This window comes from Aythya marila (genome assembly GCF_965140915.1).
Source record: "Aythya marila genome assembly, chromosome: 2".
NCBI lineage: Eukaryota > Metazoa > Chordata > Aves > Anseriformes > Anatidae > Aythya > Aythya marila.
The window spans coordinates 103,939,472-103,954,393 of NC_139043.1; the positions used below are offsets into that span (position 1 = coordinate 103,939,472).

Consider the following 14,922-nt stretch of genomic DNA (forward strand, 5'->3'; position numbering starts at 1 on the left):
TGTTGGCTGAGCAGGGCTTATAGCAGAGGGTCTGCAGTGGGTGGAGGTTTTCCCAGTTCTCCAGGAAGGATTAACGTGAGTTATGAGGCTGCTAGTCACTTATCCCAGAGCCCTTCCGACCAGGAGCTCAGACAGATTCTGCTAAGCAGGGCAATGTTGCTACTAAATTATTTAGCTCTGTGCTGGGAGGATGCACTAATTATTTGCTGAGTAAAAGTAACCCACGGACAGGGGGAGATGATTAATGTCGACATGTTATACTATAAAGCTGCAGGTGCTGAAGAAATAATTCTGCTTCTGTTCTTGATGTGCCAAAGGTTGTATAATTGGGGAAATGGTGTCCCACCATCCCCCCTCCATTGGGCATCACTCTGCTCTTCAGGACGTCACTGCTTGGCGGGTCAGTCTGACAACTGGAGGGCTTGTTTGACAAATGCAGTAGAGAACAAGCTCCATCAGCTTTGGGTTTTCCTGCCAGTGAAAGGGGCTGATTCTGGGAGACGCTATCAGTGCCATAGGCAGATGAGGTCTATAACCTTGTGAGGCCTCCCATACCACAGCATAACTCAAGGTTTGCTTCTGCCAAGGCATGTTTCCAGGCCTGTTCTCAGGGAAAGCAGCATCAGGCCTGTTATTTACCAATAAAGATAAATACTGGGTCAGATGCTGGTTTCCAGGAGTTAATTCTATTGTTTCTGACTTGTTATTGATGTTTTCTTCCCAGCTACCTCATTATACTACCACCTTATAAAAAACACCTTTTATTTCTATTTATTTTTATTTTTTTTTTTTATGACTACGCATCCATTCCTATTTGTAAAACATTTTAAATGCCTGTACAACATGACAAATTCAACTTGCATTTTACGTGCAAGGAGTGAAGCTGTGGTGTTGTCAGAGGCATCACAGATTGAAGGGAATGCAGATAATTTGTGAAGCCAGGGCTTTGATTTTGCCTAAGAAGTGATTTCCATGACAAACCATGGTGACATTGTACTAAGAAAATACCCTCTCAAAAGTCTTTGGTTTTGTCATGGAAATAGCTGTGACAAAATCATGGCCTTCATTGTTCTTCCTCTCATTCATATATGCAAAGTAGATTTTTTTTTTCTCCTGTCCTACTAATACAATGTGCAGAAAATCTAGCAAAGAACAACACAAAACATGACTTCTCTAAGACAAAGTCAGGCATGACGGCCCTATTTTAAAGGCACACAGTCTGGATCCATAGGCGGAGGCTTGTGATGAAAGCTCCCATGTGTCTAAGTTACCTAAGACTCTTACATGAGAAGGAAATCAATGAGAATTATGTTCTTAATTGCCTAGGCATTGCCATAGCATTACTGAGAATAGCATTACAATTCTCGGTAGCCAAAATATATGGATGTATATAATATATGGATATATATAATATATGGAGTAAACAATGTGGATGACTCCTCTCCTCTGTAACACCAGTGGCAACTTTTTCAGCAACCCAGAATTGTGCCCTGCTGCCTATTACTGCAGGATCTGGTATTTTGGAGCCACTTTGTTTCCCACCAAACCCATCAGGAAGATGTGCCCGCTGAGCAATGCCTTTGGGATGAGCCTGTCCACGTGCCCTTGCCTCTCTCTTCTGCAGCCTGATGCAGAGGGATCACAGCAGGGGAGAGAGGCAGGAGGAGGATTTTGGAGAGTACCAGGGTCCATGGCAGTTTCTGTGTATACCTAATCTAAAGTCTTATTGTAGGGATTAAAACATCCAATTACGGTATTAAAAAAATAAATAAATCAAAAGATTTAACAAGACAAACCAAAATTTACTGTTGTTGGCATTTAATAGGATTCACATTGCGTAGCCTAACAGCACTTTTCCCTTTCAGTGCAGTATCCGCTTACGCTGCTCAACCAGACTTACTGCCACCAAGAGACATATAAAACTCAGTACCCAAACTGCATTTTTTCTTCTCATCCAGATATCCATATGCCTGCAGCTGCTGAGAACACTGGGTTTTATTTATTTATTTTCCGTGACCTTATCTCCTCAGATCTCAGCCTGTCACCCCAACACCAGCTTGGGGACGCAGGTGGCCTTTGTCCAGCTGAGCGCCGGGGGGCATTTCTGCCACCCACCCCTTGACCTCCTGCAGCTCCAACCTACAGCTGATGGCTGCAGACCAGGGGGCTCTGAGGAGGTGCTTCAGGTCTGTGCAGCCCCAGCCCTACCCAGCACTCTCAGAATTTCTCTCACCAGTTTCTCCTGGGATGCTAATATTGGCTGGAGCCTCCAGAAGGTATTTGTACACCAGAAAAACAGAAAAAAAAAAAAAAAAAAAAAAAGCCATCCTGAGCCACATATGGTGATATTTTTAATTCTAGAGACATCTATAGCAGGGCAGTAATCTCTCTCTCACTCTGACCTGAAGGCAGTGTGTCTCATCCTCCTGCAAGATGGATAAGAAGATGATAAACAGGGACGGGAAGCAGACTTTGCTCAAAGCCATTAAGCCTCTGCAGAAAGCAGGCTGGGCTATGTGGAGACTGAAGACATTAGCTGTCATTTCATATGAAAATTATATGTACTCAGCGGCTTAATAGTACTCTGGCAGGTTGCAGTGATTTACATCAAAGGAAGTCAAAACAGGCGAACAGGGAGCAAACAAGAGATGCTGGTGCCTCCAAAGAGAGCATGAGGGATCTCGATGGCTCCAGATACTCAAGGAAGGGGGAAGACGCATGCCTTGGGGTACCCTGTGCGCAAGGGAGTTCCTCCGCGCAGAGGGAAAGGGTGATGGGGAAGGATGGTCCAAGCCCAAGGTACAGCTCCCCCAGATGCCAGCTGGCCTGGGAGGGATGCTGTGGATCGCAGTCCTCTCCAGGTCCCCAGTTGTGTTGCAGGACCAGGTGATATCCCAAGGCCATCAGCTCCGGCGCCACAAACCCCTGGGTGAAATCCAGCTATATCTCTTTCAGCCTCATCAGGCGAAGCTATGGCAGAGGCATTCACATCCCCTTAAACTAATTTGTGTGGCAATCTTCAAGGCTTCTCCTGCCCTGATTATTCATGAGGTAATAATTCAGCTACCCCACAGACACTGAGTGAGCCACAGACCTTCTGAAAAGGCTTTCTATTTTATCTCAGAAGCTTTTAAAATAACCTCAGATGGACTATAGGCCCATTATTTATTTTATGATTTATGTTAGTAATTATGGAATGCGATGGAGTAATGGGAGGGGGAAAAAGTCCCCCAACCCCACCAGCTGCAACAGCAGAAGATAAAAGCCCTGGTGTTTCCAAAGAGCCAGTAGAAACATGTGATATTTTTGATGTCGCTGTTTTTGCTAATTAGACTAGAAAGGAACTTATGTTTAATTAATGTGATTCTTTTTAAGATCATCCACAGAATTTCTATTTGTGCTAAACCTCCTCCCTGCTATGTGCTGTCGAGCTCTTGCTTCAGCAATCCCTGCTCTTTCATAAGCAGTTTACCTGTCAGGCCACAGGCAGCTGCTTATCCTCATATCCCTTCCTATTTCGGGATGGCCAGCAGCTAATTCTCCAGGCTGGGGTATTCTCGATTTGAAAGGCAAATGCCATTTCCTGGTATCAAAGCTACAAATCAGCCACCTGAATTTTCTTCTACATCATTAAAAAAAATTACAGCTGTCAAGAAGCAGAACAACAATTCTACTGGCTGGTGACTAGCACTGCTCCTTCATTTGCAACTTTAACTCGCTTCATCTAGGAGAAACAGCTTTTAAGGAAGCAGTAAGCCCTCCCCCTCTGTCTTCAAAGCTGCTCCCAGTAATTAAGATTTCGAAAAAAAACAAACAACCATCTTTCATTTGTGGCTTAAGCCTTCTTTAATAACCATTGCGACTCTTCTTTGACCTTCTAAAACAGTTCTTGTGCATGCTTCTCCTTCCCCTCCCAAGCTGAAACTTTGGCATCATTTCAGCAAAGTGTTGCAGCTAGAAGATTTTCAAACATTGGAAAAATAAGTAGGGTGACTTCCACGTACGATTTTAAGGTCCATACCTGGGGAAGGGTCAACCTAATGCTAATTAAAAATGCTAACAGTGAGGCTTTGAGACCTCTGTGAAGGGAATTAGCAGGTGATATGACCACTGCTGCTCAAGAGCAGCACTGGACACTGCTTGTTTTGGCTGGGGCACCAGAGCCATTAGACAATAGGACTTTTCAGTCACTGCTTGTCTTGGTAAGGGGCATTTTTCATAATGATGACCCTGTGGTGGACATCTCAACATTGGCTTAATAGCCACTTAATGTCCTAACTGATGTGGGAGAAATAAGACCTCAACCAGCTGCTATTTGGGAGCTGACCCAAGAGCTAGGGAGTTTGTTCTCATCCAGCAGCTGGATTACGGTTCCTAGAAAGCCAGCCACAAGGCAGCGGGACAGGATGCGAGGGACTTATCGCTCAACAGAGCTAACCAGGAAGGCTTCTAGGGATCCCAGATGGTGCTCTTAAATAAATGAGCCGAAGAAAGCCTCAACAAGGGAAATCAAGCGGGAAGAGCCACTTCAGCCGTGGGATAACAACTCAGAGCATTTCTGGGGCTCCCAGAGAAAGCGTGTGGCCAGACAGATGGTACCAGGCAAAACAGATCGGGAGGCGTCCACACCTTCGGAGGGCACAAATTCTCAGCTGCATTCAGTTCTCAATGTTAGCCACCAGTTTTACGCAGGCCCTTGGTCTTATTGGTCTCTGTGCACGATGCGGATGAGACATAAGCCTGGATTAAGACTGGGTATTTCATATTTTTGACATCATGTTTAGCTTGCTTTTTCTCATTCACACAAACAACTGAAAACAACAAAACATACCTCCTCAGAGGGACTGAAAAGGTAAGATCTGCTCTCTGTGTGAGCAGGCTGTGTTGCAGAATTCAGTGAGGAAATTAAAAGAACCTCCCATGGCCTGCTCCAGTACTTACACAAGCCTGTGGAGCACAGCCCAACATTTGGCTTTGCCTATAAAGAAGCATTCTTTTTTCCCTTATGAATACAGGCAGAGTTTGAGGGCTTCATTCCCTAGCTACATGAGCCTGGGAAGTACCATCAGAAATAAGCATCATTAAGCACTCAGGCAGTTTGTAAATACTGAGGGTTTTATTTCCACTTCACATGGTCTCCAACAGACTCTTAAACAAGACCAGTTACAAGTCAGTATGCCCAGAGTTCTCAAGGGTTTTCCCCAAAACAAAAGATTTCAGTAAACGCTGTACATAGCCAGTTGAACTGCTAACAATAATTTAAAAACTCGTTTTGTATAGTCAATGCAAGAATACCAACAATAAAAGTACAGTACAGGTAAATTCACAACAATATTACAGTGGAACAGGTTGACTCACATTTATGTGATGGTAGAAGTACAGTAGCAGTATGTACATGCACTAAAGTGCGAGGACCCAGAGGCATGCAAGTCAAGTATCGTAGGTGTATTTTACAGCTAACTCTGTAAGACTTTCTGAGGCTTTCTTTTTTTTTTTTTTCTCTCTTTTTTTTTTTTTTTTACACTTTTCCTTGTGTTTACCTGTATTCCCCTCCATCTCAGTTAACACAACTCTAGTGAACTAGCTTAATGGCTTTCTTCACTACTTAAAAGGTATTGCTTCAGACAGTTGAAGCATCTTTAAGAACCTTACGTTTAAAAACTGATAAACACTGACATTAAAATAGAATAAAATTAACTTAAGACCCTAGTTTTACATGAAAAACAAAAACAAAACCAAAAACGACCCCCAGAACCCCAAACCGAAATCAAAAATGTAACAGTGCAAATATAACCGAAAGGCAGTCAGTATTTGGAGAGAGCGCGAGCACGTATTCAAATTCCCTTAAAACTTAATTTACATTTTATTTTAAATCTTAACTTTATATCATTTTTACCTTTTTTTTTTTTTTTGTTAATATACTGTGTGTAGAAAAGATGGAGACAAAAATAGTTTTCTCAGCTATGAAAAAAAAAAAAAAAAAGAAAAAATTAAGTTATTACAGGCACATTAACTGTTTCATTCCAGAAACACCTCTGTTTCACAGGTCGGACATTCAGCAGCTGCGTTTGAGAACATTCTTTGACCTCCACAATGGGACCTCCCCTTTGGGCCGCCGGGCGAAGGCCGCTCGGGGTGCCTTTGGCCCATGGCCGTTCATGCTGGCGGGCCTCCCTGGCCCGGGGTCTCTGCTGGCGGCTCCTTGCCTCCGCTCTCTTCCGAGGAAGTCAGGTCTCCGGTTGACTGCGACTGTGAGGCAGTAGGGGAATGTGAAGCCCATCGGGACGGTGGGCGCCGGTTCGCTGGTCTCTCTGGCCGGGAGAAGCAGGGTTCGAGGGACGGGGCTAGTGCAGAACAAGGCAGTTCCTTGGCAGCCAAGAGAGCAAAACAGAGGTTAGTGACTTGTATTAGAGGCCGTCTGGCTGAGCAAATAATTAAAAAATAAAAAAAAAAAATCAAGCTAAAGCTAAGCATTTGTCTCATTACAGTACAAAAGCAAGCAGTGAACGTCTTTCTGTGTGTGGGCTCCGGACACCTGCATGTATGTCCATGATTTATGGAACAGACAAGGAGAGAATGAAAGGAAGAGGTCTGGGATGAGCTGAAGCAGCTGACAAACTTCCATTTGCTAACTCTCCTTGTGCTAGAAAGAGAAGAGCTGAAAAAATACATTTGCATGATAATTCAGGGAAATCCACTATTCACTGCATTGATTTAAGTGCTGGCCAGGCATTTGCAAGAGAGGTCAAGATCAACCACTGGCTCCTTTCATCTGCTTCAGAGTGCAGACTGACTTTCAGGAAAGTCTCGTTAGCAGAAAAATAATGACTACAGCACTAGTTATGACCTTCAGCTGGATTAAAGATTCAGATTTCATTTTTACCTCCAGATTTCAACTTCTGGAACATCACTCCTTACTTCTAGCTGCTTTTGCTTGAATTACAGGAATCAGCGACAATGTGTGTTAAAGATGGCATTCACCAAAATGGAGGAAAACTGAACTTTTATTTCTCTACTGATTTTCCACTGCTCGGGCTTGGTAGCCTGCCTGTGCTACCAGAAACCATCTGCACTTGCGATTTTTCACCCTGGCACTAGGTTGATAATTGCTTCTAGTATTTATGGACTTTGCTCATCGCACAGCTAGACTTCCTGCCTCGCTCTGTATGCTCACTATATCAAGACAAATGACTGGGGGAGCAAGTCTGTCTTGTACTGCCAAAGCAAAAATTCTGGATTTCTCTGCACACTTCAGAGTTTATAAAAGCAAATCAGAGGAGTTTGTCAACCTAGAGAACTGCATACAATGAGCAGTCCCTGGAGAGTTAAGTAAAAACCTTTCTCAAAATCAGAACACAAGCTGGTGATAAATGGAGAAAGAGATCATAAGCGATACAATGCACAGGACAAGCTCTGGCATGGTAAACCAACGGGAAACAAAGGGAGCAGTAAAACAACACAGTAGGAAGCAACACAGTCAGTGCGGAGTTTCAGACGGAGAAAGGGAATGGGGAATATTGGGTTAGGTAACATGATATGATGGGCAGTGAACAAACACGGTGACATGCCGCTGAACGTCTCGGTTGGACTGGGATGTTACATGACAGAAAGACCAGAGCAGTGGTACTGGAAACGGAGCTTGTGCAGGCGTGTGTGCTTTGGAGAGAGCACCAGAGGTGAAGAAGCCTCCGTGAAGGGCGAGACCTCGGAGCCTTCAGGCAGTGGGCAACCAGCTGGTGCTCAGCAGCTGCCCTCCACCAGGACAGAGCACCACCAGGGCTCATCTGCCCTCGTGGGTGGGCGCAGAAGCTGGGTGGAAGCTTTGGGGCCTACATGTGTGCCTCTGCGCATCCTCGCCCCCGCCCCGGCCCCTCACTGTGAGTCCTCGACCCCCGAAACACAAATCAGTGCTAACGAGCAGATCGACTCCGTGTCCTCACTTCACCTGATCCCGCCGTGCCTGGGGGACATACGGGCTGTGAAAGCTGCCACTCAAGATTTGTTCAGGGAAATCCATACGGACAGCAATACTTACAGGCAGCACAGCGTGGTGAGGGGAGGCTGTGTGATTTGTGGGCTTTGCCTTTCTGAGCAGCAGCTTAAAGTGGTATCTTTATAGGGCTGCTCGCTTCTGGCTGCCTCACCCTAGTTTAACAGGAGTACATGGGAGTCAGCACTGCGATAAAATTCATTTGCACTGCTAACTTCCAGTTGAAAAGAGTCTCTACAGCACTGAATCACAGAATGGTTTGGGTTGGAAGGGACCTTAGGGATCACCTTGCTCCAGCCCCCCTGCCATGGGCAGGGACACCTCCCACCAGACCAGGCTGCCCAAAGGCCCATCCAGCCTGGCCTTGAGCACTTCCAGGGATGGGGCAGGCCCACTAATGTTGGCCAGCTTGTCCAGAAAGGCAGGACTAAGCTCGTCCCAGTCTTATCAGTGCTTTGTTTGCCAGGGCAGAGAAGGGACTGGCAGCCCAGCCTTGTAGGCACTGTGTTGGACGCTGAGCGGGTTACCCACCTGCGGATGTCGGCTTTCTCAGAGCGTGTTAAGGAGAGCAAGCCATTAAAAGCAAACTGTCGGGAATGGTTTCTGAAATCCCAAATGTCCTCCCTTACCATATGCGGCTGCCATAGCTAGAAATGTTTGGAAAAACCGACATCCTGTGGGTAATTTACTGTGATGGCTGCCTGGGGGCTGGGTGGAGAGGCAGCACTTTTTAGCCTGGATGTGGGAAAGGAGGTTTCAGCTTTAGTCTCTAGCTGCTTCCTAGGCCAGGCTGCCAGCCACTGTGGCTATGCCTGTATTAATAGATACACAAACCAGGCTGTTTTCTGGCTCTGAGGCTGAGTGCATGGTCACAGCTCCCTCCTTCCACTGCAGCAGCCCCAGACAGCTGGCTCTAGCCACAGTGGGGTTGAGAGCAGCTTTATGGTGAAATGTGACCATCAGCCACAGGCTGGTGCTCGAGCCCCTTCCCCAGCCCTCTCCAGCCTCTGCTATGGAGTAGGCATGAGGGAAAACAGCCTGGGGCAGCCAGAAGCCCTGCACAGTAGCGTGCAAAGATCCAAAATATATTGTTTCTGTTACATTTTGGGATAATTACGTGTTCTTGAATTTTGCTTTTTTTTTTAAAAAAAAAAAAAAGTTTAATGAAAAACCCAACCACACACATTTTGAGTTGTGTGACCTCTCCAGAGACCACACGTGCTCACAGCCCATGAGGGAACAGGTTGGGCTCCTACCCTGAGCGCTTCCTGACCATCGCATACAACGGGCTACCTGGGGATGCATGGAGCTGTGGTCATTTTATTTCCCTTCATTAACCCACGCATTCGAAGTGACCGCTTTCGGAAAGCTCTGGAAACAAGGTAGAAAGGACTTACAGCAGTGAGGCAGGCAGGGTTAGAGTCCCCAGGGGGCAGTTAATAAGACAGTTTGGTTCTGGACAGAACAGACAGAAAAGAGAAAGAAAGCAAGTAGGTTGGAAAGAACTGTTTTAATCTTTTTTTTTTTTTTTTAAGTGAAGATTTCATGCCAGCAAGGAAGAAGTCTCCAGATGTTACTACCCATTCAGATCATGTTACCGCTGTATCAGAGGGAAACTAATAATAAAAGATAAGCCACCAGCAGCAGAAGATTCAGAAAGGAAGGAAGCAAACAAACCAACCCTTCACAATCCTAGCACAGTCTCAGAAGGACATAGCATTAAACAATCCAAACATTTCTATTCAGCAGAGAAAGACATCCGTTATCCTTTGCCAACCATGATTAAGGCTGTGGAAAAACAACGTTACTGTGAAAGAGGAAAAAAACATTTTTTTATTTTTATTTTTTTCCCCTTCATTTGACTTCAAGAGATAAGTTCTGCTTAGGAAATCTCTAACAAGAAAAAAACACACTGATATTTATATCTCTCAGAAGCCCACCTGAAGGTTTCATGAAAACTCTTTGCCTCACCCCTCTTTCTTCTTCCTACTTAACAGTGACTGGCAGGGAGACTCAAACCACAGCAAAAGCCCTTTACTCCTGGCATCCCCTTCCCTTCCTTGCAACATTCCCCCTCCAACCCCGAATGGTTCAGCTGCAAATGTGCGGCCACTGCTCTGCCCTGAGGAGCAGAGGACGCTGCAGCTGCCCTCTGCACGGGTCCGTGAGGATGGTCCTCTGGCAGCGCTGTCTTCAGACGTGGGGCTGAGCCCTCTGTCCAGGACAATTGTGTAACCTCTGGGATTGACATCCTTGCTAGTTAGAGAAGAGCACTCACACTGCTTTTACATTGCTAGTTAGGTAAAGTTAATCTGCATTTTTCAATGGTAATATTTGTAAATCCCATGATATGCAAGTAAGATAGTGGTTTAGTGCATCAGCAGAATAAGAGACTTCTAGGCTGCGTTGGGTGGATATGAATTTACTTGTAAGCAGCTCTGGGCAAGTTAGAAAATACAGAGTTATTACTACTATGTATGCATATACACTCACACGCACACATACATATGTACGTGAATATATAAATATATATATGAACTAGATTTCATATGGCAGCAGTAATATAAAAGTAAATTGCGTAACTAAAGCATCCAGAAGCTCAAATTAAAGAAAAGCCACCAACAGGTGCTCCACACAAGTTTAAAAGTCATTAATATACCATGCTATGCCTGCAGAAAATAAAAGAAGGCGTTCCGTGGTAAGAAGGTCACTTGTCTTGGCCAGAAGCAAACAGGTGATGGGGAAGCAAGAGCAGGGATCTGCAGGAGGGTGGCAAGGGCAGTGCTGACATTGACACTGCCCCAAGCTCAGCCTTGCCTCCTGCTAGATCATCATTTGTTGTTCTGCTGTGCCTTGCTTTGTACAAAATGTGCTAAGTGCAATTTTGGAAAATTGTAATTTGTGCGGCCAGGATAATTCATAAGTAACCCAAGGCATTTGCAGAGTCTAAATATATTTGTGGCTTTGTTTTCAACAGCGAACCCACATTTCATTAAGAACATCTTGTAGAGCTCACATAAGAAAAGCAAAGCCCATCATGCAAATGTTGCCCACCAATTTCCTTCTCAATGCACCTGTGCATCTAGACAGCAGCCTTAACAACTGGGCAAGAGCTACAGGGAAGAGCTAGTCTTAGCTCTGAGGCTTGGAACTCAAAAAATTAGGCAAAAGATGCTGAGAATTCATGAAGAGAGGCAATTTTCTGCCGGGCTGATGGTCAATGAGTTTTTACTAAACAGCATTGACGTAGATCTCTCCATGCATCAAACTCGGGTACTGTCGCCAGCTCAATTTTGCCAGCAGCAATTTGTGAAGGTGTGGGATGACATCCATTTACTCATACTTGAAATCTGCTGAGACGTTTAAAAGATGCAGGAGGAAATCAAGAATTTTCAGTGGTGCCTTGAAGGCAAAGCTGAGTTGAACCCGTAAGAGTCCGACACATACTTTCTAATACAGAATGGTAGTACAGGCCCGGTATTGCAAACTAAGGACAAAATACAGAGATGGCTAGACAGAGTGAAGCAAATGAGGCTGCTTTCCACTTTAATTCATTCTGAGGTTTGTGCACAAAACCCTCTTTCATTCACTGTTTTTTATCATGTGCATGTGGTTTCTTTTTTATATGTGCAAACTCCCTTATTTACATCTGTTTAAACAGCTTATAGGGAATATATCCTCAGCTTTGGATGCTCTGTTAGGCAAAAAATGATTGTGTCCTCTCAACAGCACCTACAAAAGAGGAACAGATCATGCCCATTGCAAACAAGCTGCTAGCGCAAGGCAAACTGCAGAACAAAAGCCTCAGTGCTCAGGTTCCCACAAATCCTTCAACACAAATGTTGACGAAGGAAATGGGTTTTCTACATTCCCTTGAGGCTATGAGGCAAGAATGGTAGTTGCAAACTGAGGCAGCATGTCTGGGGCACATGGGGGTCAAGGAGGAGCAGCTGCCTGGTGGCTGGGACCCCCTGCAACACCAGGATGCTAAATGGACAGCACGGGGCTGAGGGGCTGGGGGTCTCCTGCCCCGGCCCTGGGGAACACCACCGACCAGCAGGCTGCATGCCATTTCTGTGCCGTGCCAGGACAGCAGGCACCGGTAAGTGCTGGGAGTAACTCGGCTTCTCCAGGCCTTCTCAGGGCAACGCTCTCTCAGGCACAGAGGTTCACCAGAAACAGGCTTAGACACTGGTAACTGGAAGAGCTTTTGTCCACCGTTACAACCCGTTTATGGTTGCTTGCTGTAGCACGTTACTGTAAATGAAGATCTGACCCCTGGTGCCTGGGCACACCTGCTGAGACAGATGATGACCATTACACTTTTGACAGTGCAGCAAAATATCAATAAAGAGTTCTTAAGCACTAAATTGGGTAGTAGGATAGTGCTTAGGCTAGCTGATTATCTTTTTTTTTTTTTTTTTTTTTTTTTTTTTTTTTTTTGTGAGGCACCAACAGTCAATACCAAATTTCATGCCATTTAATCACATTTGCAAACCACAGCCAAACTTACTCAGGTACATCCAGAAAAGGTATGCTGAAGGCCCTGAAGCTTAGGTTCAGGGTATTTATTGTAGTGACTAATTTTCACACAAACTTGCCATCACCCACTCTTGTGTAGGAGAAAGAGCCTACCTTTCCATCCAGCATAAAAGAGACATTTACTCAGACCTAGAGTCCCTAGAACATCTGTTAGGTGTGGTGTGTTTTGTAACAAAAACCCTTATCCCAGTCTTTCAGGGGAGAACCATCTTTATCCTGTAAAGGACAAAGCTCTTCTGATGCTTTCAAGCCCGATAAGCTGTCAGGATAGAAACTCAATTCTTTAATCAGTTCTTCAGTGACTAATCCAATAGTTTCATGACTGGGACTCGCTGGTGGTACCACAACAGGACTAGGATATTTTTTGTAAACACTCAGTAGGACTGTAAAACATCTCATAATGCATTTGTTCAAAGAAGAGTGCATTTAGCTATAGGAGGAAAAACAAACAAACTCATTACCTCTATGGACCCTGGATCTACTTTGACAATTTCTCCTGTGCTGTTGTCATTGCTAAGATTTGGTGGGCTGTGGGAAGGTAGCCTTCTCTCTTCTTTTAAGGCATGCTCCAAAAGTTTCTTATTCAAGATCCTGGCAGCATTTTCTGTAAGTGTATACCCTGGAGGAGCAGATAAGTCCTGCCTGATACTCGTCACCTCAGTCCCATCTTCCTTTTGTGTCTCTGTACCCAAACGGAGAGGACTGGGTGACCTGCCACGGGCATTTGTACATGGCTCCTGCACCAGGCCCAGTTCAGGTCTGGGTTCTGCTGACCTGGATCGGCTGCTAGACCTGGGGCATTTTTGGAAGGTCTCGTGAAAGATGGGGCTATGGTCAATAATGTTGAACAAACTGGAGAGGCCATCGTTGATAGTGGTATGGACAGGACTCTCCCTTGTAGTAGTTGATCTAGCCCAAGCGGACTCACTGAATCCTTTCTGAGGTGTGCCAGGCAAAGTCCGGTTATTTGGCTGGTCTGATTTGGGAAGGATTTTTCTCTGCAGCTTTGGGGAGCCATATTTGGGGGAACAGCATGTGCGTTCAAACTTAGCCTGCACTTTTTCAATGACAGGGGTCACTTGCCTGCTTCTTAGGCTTCTGGATGGTGAGGAGACAGGCGTGGACCCCCCCTTTGGTGTCAGACACTTGTGTGGACTGCTGGTGATACTGCGCAGGGTTTCTGTCTGCAAGCCAACACTGATGGTCTGGGTGGTCTGCGTCCCTGTCGTTCTCATACCATTGGTTTGACACGCGGTGTCCTTAAACTGAGGCTCTGCTGAATTAGAGTTGGAGCGTATTGCGTTCCGGACAGAGAAAGCTACCTCCTTCATATCGTCACTCATGTTTTTGGACATCTCCAAGCTGTGCAAGGGTGAGGCAAAGCCCACGGTAGTGCAAATAGGACGTTCAATGGGATGAAGACCACTCTCCAGAAAATCCTTATGATGTTTGGCCAGGTCACAAGACCATCTTCCAAACATATCCGAGGAAGCACCTTTTGTCTCAGCAACGTTCCCCATAGCTTTGGTCATAGAAAACAAGAAGTCTGGCTCAACCTGGCTTTTCCCCTCGCTTCCAGCTATCACTGAATTATCAAACCTACGGACCACTGGTGGGCTGTGAAAGACCCGAACTCCCATTTTTTCGGTGACACCGTGACTCCTCATTGGCTGCTTCTGGCAGTGCTCCGGGCTGGTCATGGTGTTGGTGGTCATGGTGACACTGGTGGTGAGGTACCACGAGGAGGCCTGGAAGGGATCTGAAGCTGGATCATTCCCGGCTTTCCCAGTTTCTGTCCTTTCTGCCCACCCTTCTGCAGGCTTCTCGGTGGCCCCAACGTGATTTCTAGTGCTACTGTAATCCCAGGTCTTGTTGAACTCCTCGATGTACTTCAGATCATCAGGAGACAAGGGAGGGGTTATGTCGTCTTTGCTGCTGGAGGAAGGCAAGTTTTTTTCTGGTAGAAACGGAGAAATGTCCATCAAGCGCTGGAATTCGGACATGGAAGAAACGGACATGGCCCTGCAGAGAGGAACACAAGAATGTCAGTCACAGCCTTGGAAGCTCTCACAGAAATACCACTTTCAGCAGAAAACTAACTCAGAAAACTCAACTTTCATTATCTGCTTATATATAAAACTGTTTTAGCCCTCTTGTTTTTTAAATAGCTGGGAAATGTAAGCATTCCTGATGTGTCATTAAAAGTACCAAATGGTTTATTAATGGCTCTTAATTTACTGCGTTCTCATGGGTTACTGCTGGGCAAACGTCTGAAATATGCAGCAGTAGGATGCATTTCAGAAATATATTATTCACAGAAAATGAGTCTTTGTGACAATATGAGGCACACTTTTCAAAGGAAGTACAGAGTATTTCTGGCTTGCTGTGAA

General features: G+C 45.4%; 1 protein-coding gene across 8 annotated transcripts in view; it reads right to left on the reverse strand.

Moving 5' to 3' along the window:
* Nucleotides 1-5,106: 5,106 nt before the first annotated feature.
* MTCL1 (microtubule crosslinking factor 1) overlaps nucleotides 5,107-14,922 on the reverse strand; it is a 104,262-nt gene continuing 94,446 nt past the window's right edge. For 6 of the 8 annotated variants that reach the window (XM_082753337.1, XM_082753336.1, XM_082753342.1 and 3 more), the window contains 2 exons: nucleotides 12,994-14,554; nucleotides 5,107-6,366 (listed from right to left, as the gene is read on the reverse strand). In XM_082753337.1, the coding sequence (XP_082609463.1) occupies nucleotides 6,157-6,366; nucleotides 12,994-14,554 (1,771 nt within the window). In that variant the 3' untranslated portion in view covers nucleotides 5,107-6,156. Of the gene's footprint in view, nucleotides 6,367-9,279; nucleotides 9,446-12,391; nucleotides 14,555-14,922 lie in introns of those variants that run through there. The other 2 variants (XM_082753341.1, XM_082753340.1) reach the window with 2 other exon arrangements.